This window comes from Parasteatoda tepidariorum, chromosome 10 (genome assembly GCF_982258835.1).
Source record: "Parasteatoda tepidariorum strain Cologne lab strain chromosome 10, Ptep-v5.0, whole genome shotgun sequence".
NCBI lineage: Eukaryota > Metazoa > Arthropoda > Arachnida > Araneae > Theridiidae > Parasteatoda > Parasteatoda tepidariorum.
Genome location: NC_141764.1, coordinates 81,388,686 through 81,408,457, shown reverse-complemented (window position 1 = coordinate 81,408,457; position 19,772 = coordinate 81,388,686). Strand labels below are relative to the sequence as shown.

Genomic DNA, 19,772 nt, shown 5'->3' with positions numbered 1-19,772 from the left:
GCATTCTATTTTAGCAAGATAATATTTGAGAGAATTTTAATGCAAGCAAAGTATTTAGCAATACTTTGCTAATATATTGATATTTCAACTGCTTTACAATAAATTTCTGTCTAAATAAAGTGGGCATAGAGGATGGTAAAATAATTTAATTCAAAAAAAAATTGCAGCTATTCTTTAAAAATTCCCTGATTTCTCCAGGTTTTTTCCAATATAAAAAAATTCCCTGATAATTCCAGGTTTTCAAGGATCTCCAGGTGGGAGGCCACCCTGAATTATTTAAGCAAAATGCTAAGTAAAAATGAAGTAGCTTATCCATACGAACAACAAAATTAAATTCTGTACTAGACTAGATGCTGCAACAGACCTATGAATCGACAGTCTGACATAAAACAAGATTTTAAGTTTGTTATTGACGTAATGTCAAAAAACTCACTCTGCACATTAACTATTTTCAAATAATTCATAATTTTTTGCAGTTTATTAAGAAGTCAACAATTGCTAATGAAAGTCGGGATCCCGCGAAAATGAAGTAGATCAATCAGGGTTGCATAACCTAAAAGCAATAGGAATGGCTGCTAATGAAAAAAATTGAAAAAAGAAATTAGGACAAAATGCAAACAGAAACACACAATTCAATACAAAAGAAATATAATCAAAAAATTTATTTAACAATGACAGTCTTTACACATACATAAAAAAAAAACACATTATGATGTATCAACTTTAGAGGAATGAAGAAACTAGTTACAATTAAAATCATCAGTCCATCTCAAGACTTGTGTTTGTTAAGAGCTTCCAACAGCTCATCAGCATCTTCGGCTGTCTTAACTCTTATCAGCATGGGAATAGCCTCCTGGGAATCTGTCTTTTTGGCATCCACTGGTGGATTAGGTATGCAAACCAGTAACACATTGTTTTTACCAGTCCTGGACATTGGTAGGGAAGCAGTCAGAATGATGTTGAGCAATATATTACCTGAAATAAAAATGTAACTTTTACAAATCACACAATTGGAATGAGTAGAACATAAAATGTCTTTAAGACGTTAATGTTTTTTAACGCTGTACCATTGGTAGCAATTCACCAACCTTTGGCGGTAATCCTTCAACATAAGTTCAGTGAAACCTCTCGGGAGCGACCACTTTCCGTCGCACAGTAAAATGGTCGCTGATGGAGGTTGGTCGCTCTAAGAGGTTACCTCCAGTGATTTCGAAATTGTTATCGAAAGTACATGATTTTTTTAAAAATGATTTTAATTTTAGTCAGTATCATTTTCTTGATATGGAAATGACACTTTTGTTGGCATCATGAAAATATGGATCACTTAATAAGATTTAGAGTCTATAAAAATGATTGAAACTGATATAATTATGTGTAAAAAAAATTAACTGTGTAATTATTTTACCACTAAAATTGGTGGTGCCACTTAAATTGCTGTTTTTAGACATTTTTTCTTCTACAATTTTATCTATCTTCCGACATTTTCTAATTCCTGGCTATGTTGCATGACAATCGGAAAATATAAGTTTAAATCATTGATAAAATAATAATTATTTATGTAACGTATGCATTGCATTTTAAAGTAATTATTTTACTTAGTATAAATTTTACTTTTAAAAAATATCGCAACAAAAATTTTCTACCTTATAGATCCATAAAGTAACTATAGTAAAGTAAATTGCATACTAGAAAAATACCGAAAAATTTTTGATTGGAGAAATAGATGTCAGCATAACAAAAATAAACTTAATTGATATTAGAAAAACATTTCCATAAATACACCAAACTGAACCCTTTCCCACAAATTATTCCAAATAAATGTGTTCTCTGATGAAGAGGAGAGAAAGAAGTTTAGGTTGGTATCATTGAATGCACGATTTAAAAATATTTCATAAATGTATTTTTTAGATTTTTGATTTGACATTTACTTCATGAAATAATTTAACACTCTGTATATCACAGCAACTTCGAAGTTTTACTTAAACATAAGTCCTTTATTTTAATAATCGAAGCTTATTTCAAGAATTCAAAAATAACCTGTAGTATGTACATTAGGGATGCACAACCTTTTTGAGTGAAAGGTCACATGCACAGCAGATTGACCAATGAAGGGCCACATGCCAAAGTATTTAGATATACATATTGGCAGCAACTGTAGGAAGTAATTGCTGTACAAACAGTATTGTTCTAGGCACTAAATTCATTTTGTCAGTTAACCTTGTAATATCTTTGCATAAAATTAAATACTTTTAAATGTTTAAAATTAGAAACTGCTAAACTGATAACTTAGGGAAAAAAAACAGAATCAGAATCAAATTATCCAAAATAAAATGTAGATAAATTAAAATAATTAAAAACCATGGGAAAATTCATGTTTTTTTATCATATTACATAATGCAAAAGCCTATTTAAATATAAATTTTAACATTAAAAAATGTGTGCATAGAATTAAAGTTTTAAAAAAATAAATATTCTAGTTATTTGGTCTAGTTATCTAGTTACCCTTCAGCAAAAAATAAGATTTAACATTTAGTAGGAAATATACTTTAAACTTCAAAACATTTATTTTAAATTAATTATAAGAGGCAGGGGCTGAGAGAGGGATGAAAAAGAAAGAAAGAAAACATTTATTTTGAAGGAACTATTTTCCTTAATAATAAAAAAACTATTAAGGTACTTGCTTACAACTTTTCATGACAAATACTTTTTTAACATGACACTTACTATTTACAATTAATACACATATCTTAACAAATAATTAAAATTTACATCACTTTATGAAACTTATCTTGATTACACTTTTGTACAGTAAAAATTCAATAATATACAAATAATTTCTTTGGCATATAATGATAAATGATATAAAATGGTCTAAGTAGGTAGAAAATGGTTTAAAAAATTTCTTAATTGTTAGCCAGTAATTTGCAAAATTTTTAAATATTGTTATAATTTTATTACTTGATCGTGTGATAGCTTTTTCGAGTCAATAAATTAAAATTTAATGATTTGGTTTAAAGACAGCTCTGCTATTTTGAACAGGCAAAATTCATTCTGGAAAGCAGCTGTTGTGGGCAGTATTAAAATTAGGGCAATAACCTAATCAGTTTTAGAATCTGTCCCAGATGGTGTTCTTCCTTTCCTGATTTTTAAATCGTGTGAATACAAATAGTGATGTGCTATTTTTAAATTGCTTGAATACAAATTGCTCTGTGTGATTTTTAATTTGCGTAAATTGAAAGCACAATGCGAGGTTTTCAAATTGCATGAAAATGAATCGAGATGTATGGTTTTTAAATTAGGAGAAGACTCACAATGTATGATTTTTAAAACTCGTGAATATTAAAAAAGATATGTGGTTGTAAATCGCGTGAAGATGAATTGCAGTGTATGATACTTTAATAGTGAGAAGAGTACATGTATGATCTTTTAAACGCTAGAACATGAATCGCGATATGTGGTTTTGAAATGGTGGGAATATGAATTGTGATGGATGATTTTTAAATCTCGGCAATGTTAATACGATGCACAATTTTAAGATCACATAAATATGAATTACGATGTGTGACTTTCAAATTGCGAGGAGAATCAAAACGTATCATTTTTAAAAAGCGTAAATATGAATCGCGATATGTGATTTTTAAATCATATGACCACAAAAAAAATAGATTGGGCTGCATTGCTAAACTTGCAGGAGTTCATGGGACTAAAGAAATATGCACGTGTTTTGAATTATTTTCTTTTCAAAAGGGACGTTTAATATAAATTCATATTTACAAATTTGTTTGGTTTTTTTATATTCTTTTTGGGAAGGTGTTGATGTTGCTAAGAAAGGTAATTACTTTTTAACCCTTTTGCACCTAATGGGACACACATGTCCAAAAATTTCAAAAAACTCTTTTGGGACAGAAACGCTTCTCTGTCTAATGGGATACTTTCCCACCAGTCCTGCCAATATTTTTGAAGGTATTTTTATTCACAGAATATAGATGGCACTGCCGTACATAATGCTGCCCTACTCATAGTTTATGCTACCAAAATTTTTCTGTTGTAAAAAAAAAAAAAAAAAAAAAAAAACTCGTCCCAAAAGTGTTAAATTATGAAGAAGAAAAAAAAACAGAATTGAATTTCACGAGTTGTTAAAATATCAGGATATTCTAAATCACAAGTAAAAATGCAGCAATAACGGGAAAGGAAAAAACACACGTTAGAAAAACCTCTTATATTTATATTAAAATCGGCACAAATAGAGTATGTAAAAAGTAAGTATTTTAATGCACGATTCAAAAATCGCATGCAGTCAAACTACAGTATTTGGAGGGTATCACCTACCTTAAAAACTAATTTCCCATAGGTGATAATTAATAACTTAAGGAGATAGCTCATAAGCAATAAGTTTTTATTGTAAACAAAAATAACAAATTAACAATAAAGAAAAAAGTTCATTAAATGAGTCCGAAGTAATCATAGTATTTCAATTGAAATCGCTCATAGCGCCAACAGTAATAAAGAGATCAGAATTTCTTTTTTAATCACAGGCAAAAGCTTAGTAATAACTCCCAAAAAAAACTATCAAAATTCTTTTATATTTACGATGAGCTTGGTATAAATTAAAGCATGTCAGAAAGTGATACATTTAAATGCTGGATTCGAAATTAAAGTGTCGCAATAGCATATAAAAAATATCGGGACCAATACAGTGTTATGATCAGAATATCTGCAGTTATATAATCTTTTGTAAAAGCATCATGGTTAGAGATCCTACTCCTAAATTAGACCCAAAATCTTTATGAGCTTAGTAGCCCCAGTCTATATAGAATAATATTGAGTGCAATGCTAATATCTTCTTTGGGAAAGGTTTCAGTGTTGAACTATGGAAGAAGGAAGTGATAGATGTTACACATATTTACATTGAACCACATAAGCTGAAATTCATTATTTTCCAAGTTTGTTCTAAGATTTTTTCTAGAGTTTGGCCAAAAATTGCATAATCCTTGAATTTTTTTCTTCCCAATATCAATATGACAATAACACCAGGATTCTCTGAAACCAGACCCCTATCTGCTTATAAGAATCTCAGTAACACAGAAAGGAATTTTTTCTTATTTATATACATCAATTCGATTGAACCCTCTGAGTGTTAGGCTTAGCATTATCTGAATTTTAAACAGCAAGTCTTTCTGCATCCAAAGACTAGTTTTCCCAGTGAATGCTATTAAATGAGAAAGTAAAGCAATGAAGGAAAATTTCAGTACATTTTTACTCAGAGGCTCAACACTTAGGGAGTTAATAAACATAAATTTTGTAAAATTTTAAAAAAATAATCCATTCATTTAAGGAAATAAATTGAACTATAATAAGTTATAGATAAAAGCACATCTCAAGGCATTATATTGAAATGAATGTTAAATATCGATCTTTGAAATAACAAAACAGTATCATTATTATTATTTAACATTCTTAAACATACATTTAGATGCAAATAAATATTTAACCTCTAGTGAAGTAGCTTGTCTGTTAAGGATCAAATTATAAATTTTATCATGAAAAGTATTAACTAAAAAAATATTCAAATATATTCATTGGTGGAAACAGGAAAGAGAGTACATGTAAAGAGAATTTCATGGATGAAGACTCTAAATTAATTTAACAATAAAAAATTATCTCAATTATTTCTATAAAAGAAATATTCTATATATTCTTGTAAAAATTTTATATTTACATATTTCTACAAAGAATAATAAGAAAATTTTATTACCTAAACTGGTGTCAGCACGTACAAGCAACTGGGTCTTTCCTTCTAAAGATTTTAAATAAAGTGTACCAACTCCTTTATCCGCATATCCCTCACCCTTCTTGAAAAACAACTTACATCTGAAAAGGATTTAACCTATTAAATTTTTTTTAAAAATTTTCTTAAAAATATAGTTAATTGAAAATTAACTATATTTGGATATAGTTAAAATATAAATTGAAAATTGAAGATAAATTACAAAAGAAGGAACATGATAAATTTTTTAAATCAATTCTACAATATTTCAAATTATTAGACAAATATAAATGGCATGTACAGTGTATGCAAATATAAACAAGGTATCTGCTACATTTTAGACTTTCATGACTTTTCATAACTAATTCCAAGTACTTTTCATGACTTAACGAAGTTACTATTTTCCCCTGACAAAAACAGAACAATAAATTTAAAAAGCATTATAATAATATTAATTGAAATGATAGGTATAACCAAAACAGTTATACTCAGCATCTTCATATTTATAGATTTTAAATTTAAAAAACAGAAAAAAAATAGTTGAAACAATGAAATAGCTGAAAAAAATACAAAAGCAAAAAAAAAAAAATTTTTTTTTTTTTTGCAGAATTATAATCTAAAGATATTTTTCTTGCTCATTGGAAAGGAAAGAAATACTCCTGATTTTTCAATTCTAATTTTGGAATTTAAAAAGATTCACCAATCACTGGCTTGCTTCAGCTAGAATTTCAAATGAACAAATTAAAAAATAATAATAAAAATCATGAAATCACAGAAGTTTAAAAGATAATTCACTCTAGAAATGATGTTTTTTCTTTCATTTTTTGAAAGAACACCATAATTTTTAAAGAACATGATAAAAACATTTTATATTTTAATAAAACATGAATGTGAGTGGGGATTCTTTTACAAATTCAGATATTCAGAACACCATGAAATTAGGGAGAGGGGAATGAACCACACATCAACAGTTAAGAGGTCAGGTTGTGCAACCCTAAGTCAGAACATCATAATCTTAATAAGTTACTGTCAGCATCTTCATTCTTTGAAAGAAATGCCAAAAAATTATAGACTTGATTTGAAAAAAACAGATTCTAAAGAAAAAATTTATAAAGATTTGAAGGTATACTAATATCCTACTTAAAGTAGAATGCCTTCTCTTCTTAAAATATTTTGTGAACTGAGAGTCAGTAACACAGATTTGCAAACTTTACAACTAATACCAACAACTTGACATAAATTTAAGTTTATAACAAAACAGAAACTTTTTTGTGATGCATATTTTTTTAATAAAATAAGGAATGTTTTATTATTATTAAAAGTTTTGAGTTAGAGGTTCTAGAATGATGTCAGAGAACATTACCTAAACAAATCAAACCGTAACCATAAATAGAAAATATGAAAGAACATTTAGAAGAAACAACAAAAAAAAACTTCGATTGATTAACTTTTGACTTTTCGGAACATATGACTTAAATATCTCTTTAAAAAATCTAAAGTTACATCAAAGAAAAAATTTCGGAAAATAAAACACTGAAATGAAATATAAATATTTACTTATTGTTCTGAACTAATAATTCTTTTATTAATATAGTGATAATCAAATATTGTTCTCATTAAGTTTTAAGAACTACCAAAATACCGTTTGAAAAATAATTTTACTCATTAAGAAAAAAAGCTGAACAAATTCATAATAGCAACCATGCTATGTCATATCTACTTACAAAATATATAACTGTAGAAGACGCAAAATATTTGCATACCAGTAAAACAGTATCCCTCTTTTTAATTAGTAATTTATGAACATGGGTGCAATGTAATATATTATATTGGTACTTTTAGATTGTAAAAATAAATCAATGCTTCAAGCCTTTGGCGTGCTTTTAAATGTTTTATTCTAATTTAGCTAGCCAATGCTTCAAAATAAAACAACATAATTGGTAGCGTAAATTAAGTGCTTCGGTATCAATATGTTTTTCAAACATTCAATGCCATTCTTTTAACAGAAATAGTCAAAAGAGTTTGAATTACTTTGAACAAAAAAACTCTTTCATCTACTTTCCAATGCTCATTAACCCAAATAAGATTATATTTCAAAATCTTAAAACAATAATTCAACACTAATGGTTAAGAAAAGATAGTGAATCAAATGCAACTAACAATTTAAATTGTGGTAAAACCATGTTACTCACAATTCTGTTTATAAATTATGATATAAATTAATAGTTATTTAAAAAAAAAAAGAAAGAAACAATGTGTTTTTATCCCATTCTTTATTTTTTTAAAAATCAGAGCTTTTGCTTGGTATATTTTCATGTTTATCTTATAATTGGTAAAAACAAATGTAAATTTAGTATTAAGGAAATGATACCAACTTCATTATAAGTAAAAGAAATGGATATAAAATAACAGCAACAGAACTGAAACTCATAACTTAAACAAGAGTATATAATACCTGTGGCAGGTACTAAAAGCTGAAATTTTAGTTAAACAAAATAGCAATACTGCGTTTTGTTAGCAAGCATTATCTTTAAGAAACTTGTTTTACTTTATTAATAAGTTTAAAAACGCAAACACTTCATTCTCATAAACATATCTATCATTATAAACTATTTATTTTATAGTTCCAAAACAACTATCTTCATTCAGGAACAATAAGAGATTTACAGAAGATAAAGAAATTACAAACAACTTTCCTAAAATACAAAAGTTGGAATTATGTTATTAAAAAACATTTTTGGTAGAAAAAAAAATCCTTATAATTTTTTATTACATAATTCCCTTACCAATAGGTGAGAAGTCAATTTAACTAGTTACTTTCACAGATAAAATTGTTTTAAAAAACCTTAAATTAAGGGACTTTAAAATTGATTGAAGGAATTAAAAATTATTACCCATTTAAAATAGAAATTCCGTTATTTGCAAATAACTCAAGAGCATATAATTTACATTTTTTATTCCATAGCAATATGTGAAAAATTTAGCGATAGCTTATCAGTTCTTTTTACCTTTCTGCGGAATGATTTTGTAATACTGAAACCTTATATTTTAAATACATTGTATCAGATTAAACTTTCAATTGTATCAGATTAAACATTCAATTTCCAAACTGGAAAAAAGAAAGTTGCATGTAAAAATGGCACAGAGAAATAAATTTCAGAACAAAGCAAGTTTACTAAAAAATACCCCCATTTCACTTCATTGTATTTATTGGTGGCTATTTCGAGCAAATACTGAAAAAAATAGAAAGTGAAATAAAAGAGTTTATTTTAATTGCTAGTCGACTGGGGACTGGTTCAACTCTTCCTTATGCAAGTAAACTTTTTATTATTCAACTATAACATGCTTATTAATAAATAAAGAAGAACCCAAAATATTTATAGCAATTGTAACAATTATAAAAGAAAAAATCTTAGTTTCAAAATAATAAGTATCCATCTAATTCAAGACTGAAAATTTTGACTTACAATGAGCAAAAGTTAATATAGCCCAATAACCCAAATATTTATAGCAATTGTAACAATTAGAAAAGAAAAAATCTTAGTTTCAAAATAATAAGTATCCATCTAATTCAAGGCTGAAAATTTTGACTTACAATGAGCAAAAGTTAATATAGCAATGAAACCACAAAACTAAAAGGATCAATTCATGAATAAAAATCTGATTCATAAATTTTCTCATTTAAATGAATAATGATAAAATACAGTCATTAAGAAAGCAATGCAATTTTAGTCGATATACCTTTTTGAATATAGAGCATCTTCTTCAGATACTTTCACAAACTCATTCTTAGGAGGTTCATAATCTTTTTCTTCTGTTGCATCAGCTAAAACAAAATAAACTAATGTTTCAATTTCAGCAAAACTAAGGCCTAATTAAACTTCAACTGCATTATTAAGCAACTAATTTAAAACAAAAAGGTCCTTAAAATTATATTACTAGGATAATAAAGGGACTAATAAAAATTTAATTCACAGTAATTAAAGATAATAGCATTAACAATAACTACACTAGTCAGTGAAAGTAATTTGAAGAGCACGTTTATAAAGGCCAAAGGAGAAGTGTCAAGCTATGGTTATATAAAAGAGAAACTTTATTTAAGAGGAAAACAGTAAATTTCAAACTAATTTTCTTTTAATAAATATTTTAGTTAAGATATATTTATTTCCCGTTGTGATATAAAACATTATCATAATTAATGGGTAATGAATAAGAATGTAAAGGTAACATAAGATGTAAAAGTAACTTTCTAATTTGGGAAATATTAAAAAAGGCAACAGGGTTTGATTTTTGAGGTCAAAAACATGTAAAGCATCATAAACTGTCAAAAACCTGTGGCAAGTTTCTTTTTTGTCAATGGGTAAATTTTATTAGATACTAAATCATACACAATACTTTTATTATAAACTTGTATAATCATGATTTACAATATATATCAGTTATAAAAAATATAGCCAAAATTATTGAAATAATTGTTTTTTCTTAAAATATGGTACTCTTAATACTTTAAAATCAATATTATTTGCTATAGTATCACTATTCAGTTTATATTACAATGCATGCTTAACAATTAATCAATAGGTGACCTTAGGATAAACAAACACCCATATTTTTGAAGAAAAACTCAGCTCACTATTGATTTAGTGGATTTTTCTAAGGGAACTACTTCTCTAATTTCACGATTTTCTTGGGTGTGAGAAAAATAACCTACTTTAACAAATTTAAAGTTTTTACATTTATATATATATATATACCATAAATTACATACAATTTTGAAACAATATTGTAGCAATAAAATGAAAACCATTTTAATTTTAAGAAAATACGCTTAACATTACCATTTGTAACCAATAGCAGTTTTCGTTTAAAAATAGATCATGCATGTACCATGTTGTAATTCTATTAATCAGGGCTCACTACAGATTATTGCAGGAAAAGTAGTGAAAAAAGTGACTAAAATTTTTTAAAAAGCTATATATAGTGACTACATTAAAAACAATGTAAACATCTTGCAACATCTTAATAACCTTAAAAATATAAGATATACTTGATCTAGCTTAATTTTTTGTGTTATAACTGTTAAAAAACAATATTTATAATCAATAATAAATCAAAATAAAAACAACTAACTGTTTATTACATTATTTAACCATAACTGAAATTTTTTTTAAAAAATGCTATAAAAATTTTGAGAATATTTAGAACTAAAAAAAACTACATGTTTAACTTAAATTACTTCAAAGTATTACGTAAAAATAATAGTTAAAGTGCACAGTGAAAATATTTGACATAGTTACATAGTTATTAATAGCAGGCATGTGCTTCCTTTGAAAACAAAATCACAGACATTTTTTCAAAAATTTAAAATTATAGTACAAAAATAAGTTATGTTATTCGAAAGGGGGGAGTTAAATATTTGTGTGATAACCAAGAAATAAGTAATATGTAGTAGTGATAACAAGCTATATTGGTTAGAAAAAGTGTTGCGATACAAGATAAATTAGTATTAACATATGAAGTACTAACAAACATGAATACTGTGTTACACAATAATTAATTAGTAAAACGGTAATCAGATGTTTAATATAAAATACATATTCAAAACCAAAAATGCAATTATGATATTTTAAACATAACCCAGGGGGCATTTTTACCCACTATAATAAACTTAAATAGGAAAAATTCTTTGAGTCGTTTGACTTGCACAGAAATACACTATTACTTACAATAGATTTGTTTCATTTTATGCTAGCAGCAGATGAAGGATGATGAAGACACTATTTTGGTTCTAATAAAGAAATAAGATAGTTATAACTCTTCTTTCTATTATTTCTACTTATTTAATAAAGTAGTTTCAGGGTATCTGCTTCATTTTAGATTTTCAAATTCATGACTTTCCATGATTAATTGCAAGAATTTTTCATGACTTAACAAAGTTACTCTGACAAAAACACAACAATAAATTAAAAAAAGTATTATAACATTTCATTGAAATGATAGGTATAACTAAAACTGTTATACTCTGCATCTTCATAGATTTTAAAATTAAAAAACAGAGTAAAGAAAGAGTTGAAGCAATAAAATAACTGAAAAAAATACAAAAGCAAATAAATTTTTTCTTTCTTTTCTTTTGCAGATACTTTTCTTGTTCATCGGAAAGGAAAGAAATTCTCCTGATTTTCTGTTCTCATTTCGGAATAAAAAAAATTCGCCAATGACTGGCTTGCTTTAGCTAGAATTTTAAATTGATAAAATAAAAAAAATAAACAACAAAAATTCTGCAATCAGAAGCTTAAAATAGAATTCCCTCTAGAAAAGTTTTTCTCTTTCATTTTTTGAAAGAACACCATAATTTTTAAAGAACACAGATAAACATTTTATATTTTAATTGTGAGTGGGGATTTTGTTACAAATTCAGACATTCGGAACACTATGAAATTCCTGGGAGGTGGTAAATTCCATTTTAAAAATTAGATTTTTTGGCGACCTAAATCCATGACTTTTCATGATTTTTTTAAAAAGATAGTTAAAATCATGACATTTCATGACAAATTTTGTTCAATACTGCAATTCATGACTTTCCATGATTTTTCATGACTTTCCAGGTGCGCGGATACCCTATAGTTTACTTTGAAACCTAATCTTGATATTCAATCTAGCTAAAAGTAAATATTATACAGTACTTAACTAATTTTTTTTCCTTATATATAAAAGTATACTTCTACGTCTGCCGCTTGAAGACCTAGATTATTGGAAGTAGACAGCAACTGAGTTTTGCCTAATCAGGGTTTTACAGTGATTTCTAAAAAATAACTTTAAATTGAAAACAGAGTCTTAAAGTTGTTAAAATAAAAACAGAAGGAGTAAAAATAATATCACCTGTTTCAGAATTTTTTGCAGCAGCAGCAACTGATGCAGCAAAGCTAAAACCTTTTGAAGCACTTGAATCCTCCGTTTTAGGAGCAGCTGTAAATGAGAACTGAAAAGGTTTTTGCTCCTGCGCTTTCTCTTCTTCTTTTGAGCTAGATGCAGGCCTTGATGTGTTTGAAGATGTTGCTGTAGGAGTTAATTTCATACCAAAGCTAACACTTGACGTATTTGTAGTCCTAGCTGAAAAATTTGCTCCGTAATCAGTCTCATCCTTCTGAGCACTATTTAAGGCCAATCCAGATTTCCCTAAAATACATAGGTATAAGTATATATACAGGGTTCTAACTCTTTTATTGGTGCAAAAATTAAGGACCTTAAAAATAGTTGTTTATCATAGTATATGCATTTATCCAAGTAACAGTGTCAATTATTTACTAGAACTAATTCACAGGTTTTGAACAATGTTTTGCACATTTTTTCAATAGTGTATGAACTCTAGAGTTTAAAGTCTGCTTGCGCCTGTTTCATTATAATAACATCTTGCCTTTTCAACACCAAGAAACAAAAGTTGATAGGCTTTTCATACAGAAATAATTTTAAAAAAATGTGAAGAAAACTGCTGATAATAGATAAAAGATATTAAGATTTATCATTTATATTGAAAAAATTTATGATGTGCGTCTTTATTAAGCGTTTATGGATTATCCGAGTATTCACTTATCTGCACTAATGGGGCACTCGATTCCGCAGATTATCGAGAGTTCTCAGTATTAAATTCAGCTTTGAAATATTAAAACATAAAATGCTGCTTCAACAATAATGATAGATTGTTTTAAGAAAAAATACATTATCTGTCGATAAAAACATATCTTTTGAATCTTACCATTAGAATCTACTGCATCTTTTTTCTGCACAGAAGAAGGAGTTTTGAAAAAACTACTGCCTTTATCTGCATTAACTACTGCTTCATTCTTTTTTACAGGATATGTAACGTTAAGAGTATCCATATGTTTTTTATAGTCATTAAAAACAGGTGTAAAATCACTGTAGGCATTTTTTGCCAAATGTAATTGCATCCACTTTAAAACACTTTCATTTAAGCTCTGCAACTGACGATAATATTCTACACTCCGTGAGGGTTTGCTAGTAATAGAAGTAGTAGTATTAGATGATGTGGTATTAGAAGATGTGGCAGTAGATGTGGTATCGGGGGATTGAGTTTCTGTGGTGCTTCCTTCAGTTTTTATTTCAGATTTGCCATTTTCAATTTTAGTAATATTTTCTTTTATGAATTTCTTTACACGACTTTCTTCGCTAAAAATATTGTCATCTGTCTTAGCAAAACTAAATGGAGTAGATGTAGCACCAAATCCAGAAAAAGCAGCAAAAGGACTTGATCCCTGAAATGGACTATTACTCGTTGATGCTGTGCCCTAGAATTGAAAAAAAAAAGTTTTAAAAAAATAATAATAAAGGAAATGCATTTCTAAATACAACAGATAAAAACTTTCAAAACCAAATATATGCAATAGTCCACTTGAATATCTCATCCAAAAATGATGAACATTTGTGGATGTGTGGCCACAAAAAAATTCATTCATAAAGATCCATTTAAGAGACTCTTCCTGAATGGAGTGGACAGCAATTCAAAACCACAAAATAGTTCGTGTCAAGCACAGTGTAATAAATTTTGCCTTAAAATTGAGTGCAAAAAAATCTCAGGAAAATGGGTACTGTATTTGCAGTCACTGGAAAATTCACTAGAATGCATGTCAACAAAATTTTAACTGTAAAAACTACAAAATCCATATTATTTCAATATTCATTTAACTTGTTCTTGTTGATGTTTTTTAATTCCAAACTTGAAAAAAGTGGCTTAAAGAAATATGATTTATTATTAGAGGGCCATTGCACAAAATCAATGTTTTATTACCATTAAAAATACTAAGAAACTTAAAAAAGCTGGAATGAAACTGGATAAACATATCAAGATAAAAGGATATTATGTAGAAAAGGACACGAGTAGAATATTTTAAAAAAAATAAAATCTATTCAAAATAATTTGATGTTTTTTTTTTCAGGCTTTGTATTACCTTGTTTTTGGTAAAAACCATATAGCATGTAAACAAACTGCATTATATATATATATTTTTTTTTATTAGTTATACTCATTAATTCATCCAGGTAATATAATAATTTCGAGCAATATTATAATTTTAATGACTAATAATTAACACAGGAGAGAGAATTGTTTTTTTTCAATGGAGTTGGACATTCATTGAACCTAAATTTTTGCTTTTACTCTGACTTAGACCTCCATATTTACTTGGTTACTATAATTCTTTTCCTAACTTTTTCTCCTTGTGATACATTTTACAAGTTTATGTCTCCTAGTACTAAAATTTATAATTGTGCATGAAGAAAAATTCTAGGAATAATTAGTATCTAATGTAATTTCCAAGTAGAACTGAAATGTATAAAAATAATCGTAATGTATATGCATGAATCGAAGATAACTGATATAAATTAGAGAATTCCTACAGTGTACAGAACTTTATTTTGAAGTAATAACTATCACACTTACAAAATTAGACTAAAATAGGTAAAGCATCCAAAGAGAAAACAAACAAGTTTTAATTGCTAAGCAATCAAAACCGAACAAGGAAAATAATATGTTATATAAGAAGATTAATAATTGAAAACACACAGTATTAACAATTACAATAACATTGCATAGATGAATTAAAATATAACTTTATATACAAGAGAATTTACGTTTCAAACAATTTTCATTTTTACATACTCCATAACTCCTTTTAGCTTTTCTTATAATTCGCTTCTTTAATTCATTGTCAGAAACTCTCTTGAAGGTCCCTGCTTCTTCAGAATTTTCATCATTATCCCAATTATCGTGATTTAATTCAGTTTCTGCAGTTCGTTTTGCCATTGTTTCCTGAAACATCAGACCGAAAAAATATTATAACATAATTTTTATCTTTACAATGAACAAGATGAAAATTAGTGCAACATAATTTTATCTTTACACTGTACAAGATTTTATTCTACTTTTACACATATTGAAGCTCATTATTTATAACTATTCCAATACAGCAAAATGTCATTTTTACAAAGTATTTGCTTAACATTTCATTGCCTTTGATAAAACAGTATAAATAGAATACATAACTACAACTTGTAATTAAGACACTGTCATGCTGAAATATGCATAACACATTTCCTACATTAAAAAACCAATATCTTATTTAATTTAGAAAATTGCCCTTTGGGTGCAGCTGCAGGACTAAGCCCAATAGGACACCTCCATCCACCAAGAAATCAAAAATACGAGGGTAAAGTGTCCGGTAGCATAGTTCTCGGCAAGGAGAGTTAAAGAAACCATGCAGTGTTTTCACTACAGCGCGAGAACGCGAGAATTTCGCATATTTTTTTCTTTTCTCGCATTAAGAAATGATTACCGAGAGAAATTCGCGCATTCTATAAATTAATTTCGAAATTCGCGAATTTCTCGCCTTTTGAAAAAAGCTTCGAATTACGCCATTTAGAATAAAATCCGTTTCACTTCCCTTCCTGGATCTTTCATATCTTCAACATCTGCCCCAAGTTATCTAGCTTCCCTATTTACCAGTATTGTTCAGAACCTTTTCGAACAACAGAACACAACCACGGAACCCCTTTCAGAACATATTTCTCTGCAACCACGTGTTTACGGTAGGTAAGGTTTCTTCATGTAAGACGTTCAAATTTTTTATGCACTTATGTAAGATGGACAAATACCTAGTAAAGTCGAAATCTTTTATGATGATGCACCAAAAATATTCAATGCTTTAAAAAATAGAAGACGTTAAAAATTTATTAGAATTAAAGAAATGATTTTTTTTCAAGAGTGTGTTTTTTTTAGTTTTTAGAAATCTCACTTAACTTTTTGAAATCTCACCCTGTTTTTGAGAAAGGGTGAGAAATTCTCACTCATTTTTTTTCTATGATGAAAACACTGCCATGTATTGGCTACTAATTTATTAAATTAAATGCTAAGGCTCTTTTTCTTAGCCTTAGGCATTTAAATGTGTTGGTGGAAAAGAAAGTATGATAAATAATAACTGATTTTATTGAAATCAAAACATTTTGCAACCATATAACGGTTTTCGAATTCTTTGCTAATATGTTTTTAAAACTCAAACTTGGTTAAACAAAGTTATTCTTAATACACTTATATGATTCACAAACATAGAATTTGATTCATGGTAATGCTGTCATGAAATTATATCCTCTTACCGAAGTTTTTTCAGAGACCTATGGAACATTTTTGTATGATTATCGTCATAATGCGAACCTTAGTGAATGAGTTGCTTTCACAACTTTGAAGTTTGTAAAGGGACTGATTTTACAAATTAGACTTTTATAAAGAGGTCACAAAACCTCCCCAATTTTAGCCTGGATTGACTCTAGCTGATATGCACCAGCAATAAAACTAGACAGAATATTATTGGGAAATAAAATTATGGATTATAAACTTACAAATACTTTGCTTTTAAATTAATGTTGGCCTAGGACCACTAAAATTTAGCTTGTCATTTCCAGCTATGTAATCACAAAATAAATAGTGGTCATCTGCACCTGCATTAGCAATCAAAGTAAAAGGAAAATATGCTATCCAGAACATTTTATTTTATCTTTTTTTTTTTCAAAATGGAACATTTCACCAAAACTATCATGCCACACTAACTGAATTTAATTATTCATTTAAAATCACTTTAGTAACTCAATAAAAAAATCTAAGACTTAAAATTTAATAAATCTAAGACTTAACAAGACTGTGGAAATGAGAACTAACGTTAGAAACATCCTTGAGTTATCAATCCTTTGAATTAATGACTGAAATTTTTAACCTTCATACACAAATAAATTTTGAAAATCATTGCTAAAATGACAAATAAATTTCAATGAAGAAATAACACAGTTAGTAAATCAGTCACAGCTTTTGCAACATGATAAAATTTAAAACACTTGAAAATATTTAATATAGTAACATGTCAAAATTTAAACACTAATCTTATTAGTAAAATTTTCATGAATAATGGCCTGTTCACATTTCACTTTGCAAACTAACACCAACTTGGCAAATAAATACTTGAAAATTTGACAGATCTTGACTGGTTTCAAAAAGAGGGTTAAAATATTCATACACACTTCAAGTGTTTAATATCAAACAATTGAAAAAATATATATATATTGGCAGGAATCCTTTTTAGAGAAATTTGGGCTTGTTAGCAAACCACTTACACAAATTTTCATCAGTAGAACTAACACCTCCAACAAAAATTTTATAAAAAAAAGCAGGCCTAGTCCTAATATAATGAACCAATACACATTGTTTAAAACATGTAAAACTATTGTTTCGATTTAATCAAGTCTTAGTAGCATGAATTCAACAAGGCAAGAATGAAGAACAAGCAACCCAGATCAGTTCAGAATTCTAAAGAAAACTTAAATCAATTACTCATTAAAAACGGGCCAAGCAAATTTAACAACCATAACAAATATCAGGTTTTGAGTTTGAAAAATAAGTAACTTCTCTAAATACACATAAAATTCAAAATTCGGCCCAAATATTACAAACTTACTTGGAAAAAATAAACAAAACTTACTATAAATATTATAGGAACATTTGAAATGAAAATATAAAAATTTCTATAACATCTTTCAGCGTATTTATAGGCAAAATGCAAATATATTTGTGTAGATGAATGTAACATTCTTACACCGAATTCTAGTAACATGTCTAATATATACATCATGTAAATAAGAAGCATATCAAAGCCAGAGAGAATGTTATTAATCTTTGAAAACTCTTTCGTCTATAAACAAGAACGATGAATGAAATAGAACATTACACAGCAATATCGAAGATTTAAAACTTACTTAATTAAAGCTTTTATAAATTGGTAGTTTCAAAGGATTAAAGGAAGGTAAAATACAGTACGTAATTAGGAAAAACTGAAAAAATTCCAGACAATAACCTTTACAACTATTGAAAGCTTTACATATAAGCATAAATCAAGTGAAAATAAGAAAACATGAAATCGTACGATAACACAGAACGAGCATCAACGGGAAAAACACTTGTATTATGATGAATTTAAAACATTTGTTAAAGAATTTTTACTAAAAATTAAAGAAAATAGTCTTTAAAGTCAGTTTTTTAATTAAATGTTTAAAATTTTACAAAAATAACAACTTTTACATCAAATTTTACTCACCGCCGGTACCGCAGCCCACAACTTGAGAAAAAACCGCGACCGTCGGAAGAGATTGAAAATATTTATTCTGAAAAACTAGAACTGATGTGAAGTAACTCGAATGTGGTTGCAGTAATTGAAAAAAAAGAATTTGAAAGAATGGCAACCAAATAGCTACAAAATCTTAATTTGGCAATACCATCTGAGTGCCAAGTGAAGATTTTCCTATTAAAGAAACTGCAAAGAATGAAAAAAGAGAGGAAATTTCAGATAAGAATTTTAAGATTTAATATTTAATAAATTTTAGTAACTGAGCGCATATACTGCAAGTTAAATAAAATCAGTTGAAGATAAAAATGAAACGAAAACAAGGGGGGGAAATTTTTAAAAAATAAAAAACATTCTAAAAATTTTGGTTGATTTTAATTTTTTTTTTTAAATTCTTATATTCCTTTTTTTTTTTTTTAATTTTTTCTTCCTTTTTTTTTTCCTTGCTTTCTTTGCGTTTTAATTTTATATATTGAGTTCCATTTACTTACAGCTTATGCGCAAATAATGAAATTTATCAAATCTTAAATCCTTAATTTTCATTTGAAATTTTCTCTTTTCTTTCATTCTTTGTTACCTTTTATTATTTGTGATCATATTTTAATGCAGAATTAGCAAGTAATATTTTTCCCTAACTTTTCTTCTACTTTTCTCAATATTTTTGTCAATATTTTTTTTTTTTTTTTATTTGTAGTATGGGGTCTCTTTGAGCCTTTTTAACAATTTAGTGCCCGGTAAAAAATATGTTAATAATTATAGATATTGTATTCGGTACAAGAAAACTGTTACTGAAAGCCCTTCGATTCGATTGCCTGCTACTCAGATCATAA

At 27.6% G+C, this 19,772-nt stretch overlaps 1 protein-coding gene across 5 annotated transcripts; it reads right to left on the bottom strand.

The window, feature by feature from the left end:
* Positions 1–647: 647 nt before the first annotated feature.
* LOC107456423 (nuclear pore complex protein Nup50) lies at positions 648–19,041 on the bottom strand. Of its 5 annotated transcripts, none has more exons than XM_016074278.4 (7): positions 18,916–19,041; positions 15,441–15,590; positions 13,521–14,070; positions 12,647–12,943; positions 9,509–9,593; positions 5,756–5,871; positions 648–975 (listed from the first exon to the last, which is right to left on the bottom strand). In XM_016074278.4, exons 2-7 carry the CDS (start codon positions 15,582–15,584, stop codon positions 770–772), a joined length of 1,398 nt encoding a protein of 465 aa, XP_015929764.1. In that variant the 5' UTR covers positions 15,585–15,590; positions 18,916–19,041; the 3' UTR covers positions 648–769. The 5 variants fall into 5 exon arrangements, with proteins under 5 accessions (XP_015929764.1, XP_015929767.1, XP_087009319.1 ...); XM_016074281.5 differs by having other exon boundaries at positions 18,900–18,961; XM_087153193.1 differs by having other exon boundaries at positions 18,745–18,937.
* Between the last annotated feature and the right edge of the window lie 731 nt (positions 19,042–19,772).

Bases quoted from the DNA above. Each gene is read 5' to 3' on its own strand.
- LOC107456423 (XM_016074278.4), bottom strand. From the start codon at position 15,584: ATGGCAAAACGAACTGCAGAAACTGAATTAAATCACGATAATTGGGAT. The intron at 12,944-13,520 runs GTAAGATTCAAA...TATGTATTTTAG, and splicing joins AGATGCAGTAGATTCTAATG to GGAAATCTGGATTGGCCTTA. The intron at 976-5,755 runs GTAATAAAATTT...TTTTTATTTCAG, and splicing joins ACGTGCTGACACCAGTTTAG to GTAATATATTGCTCAACATC.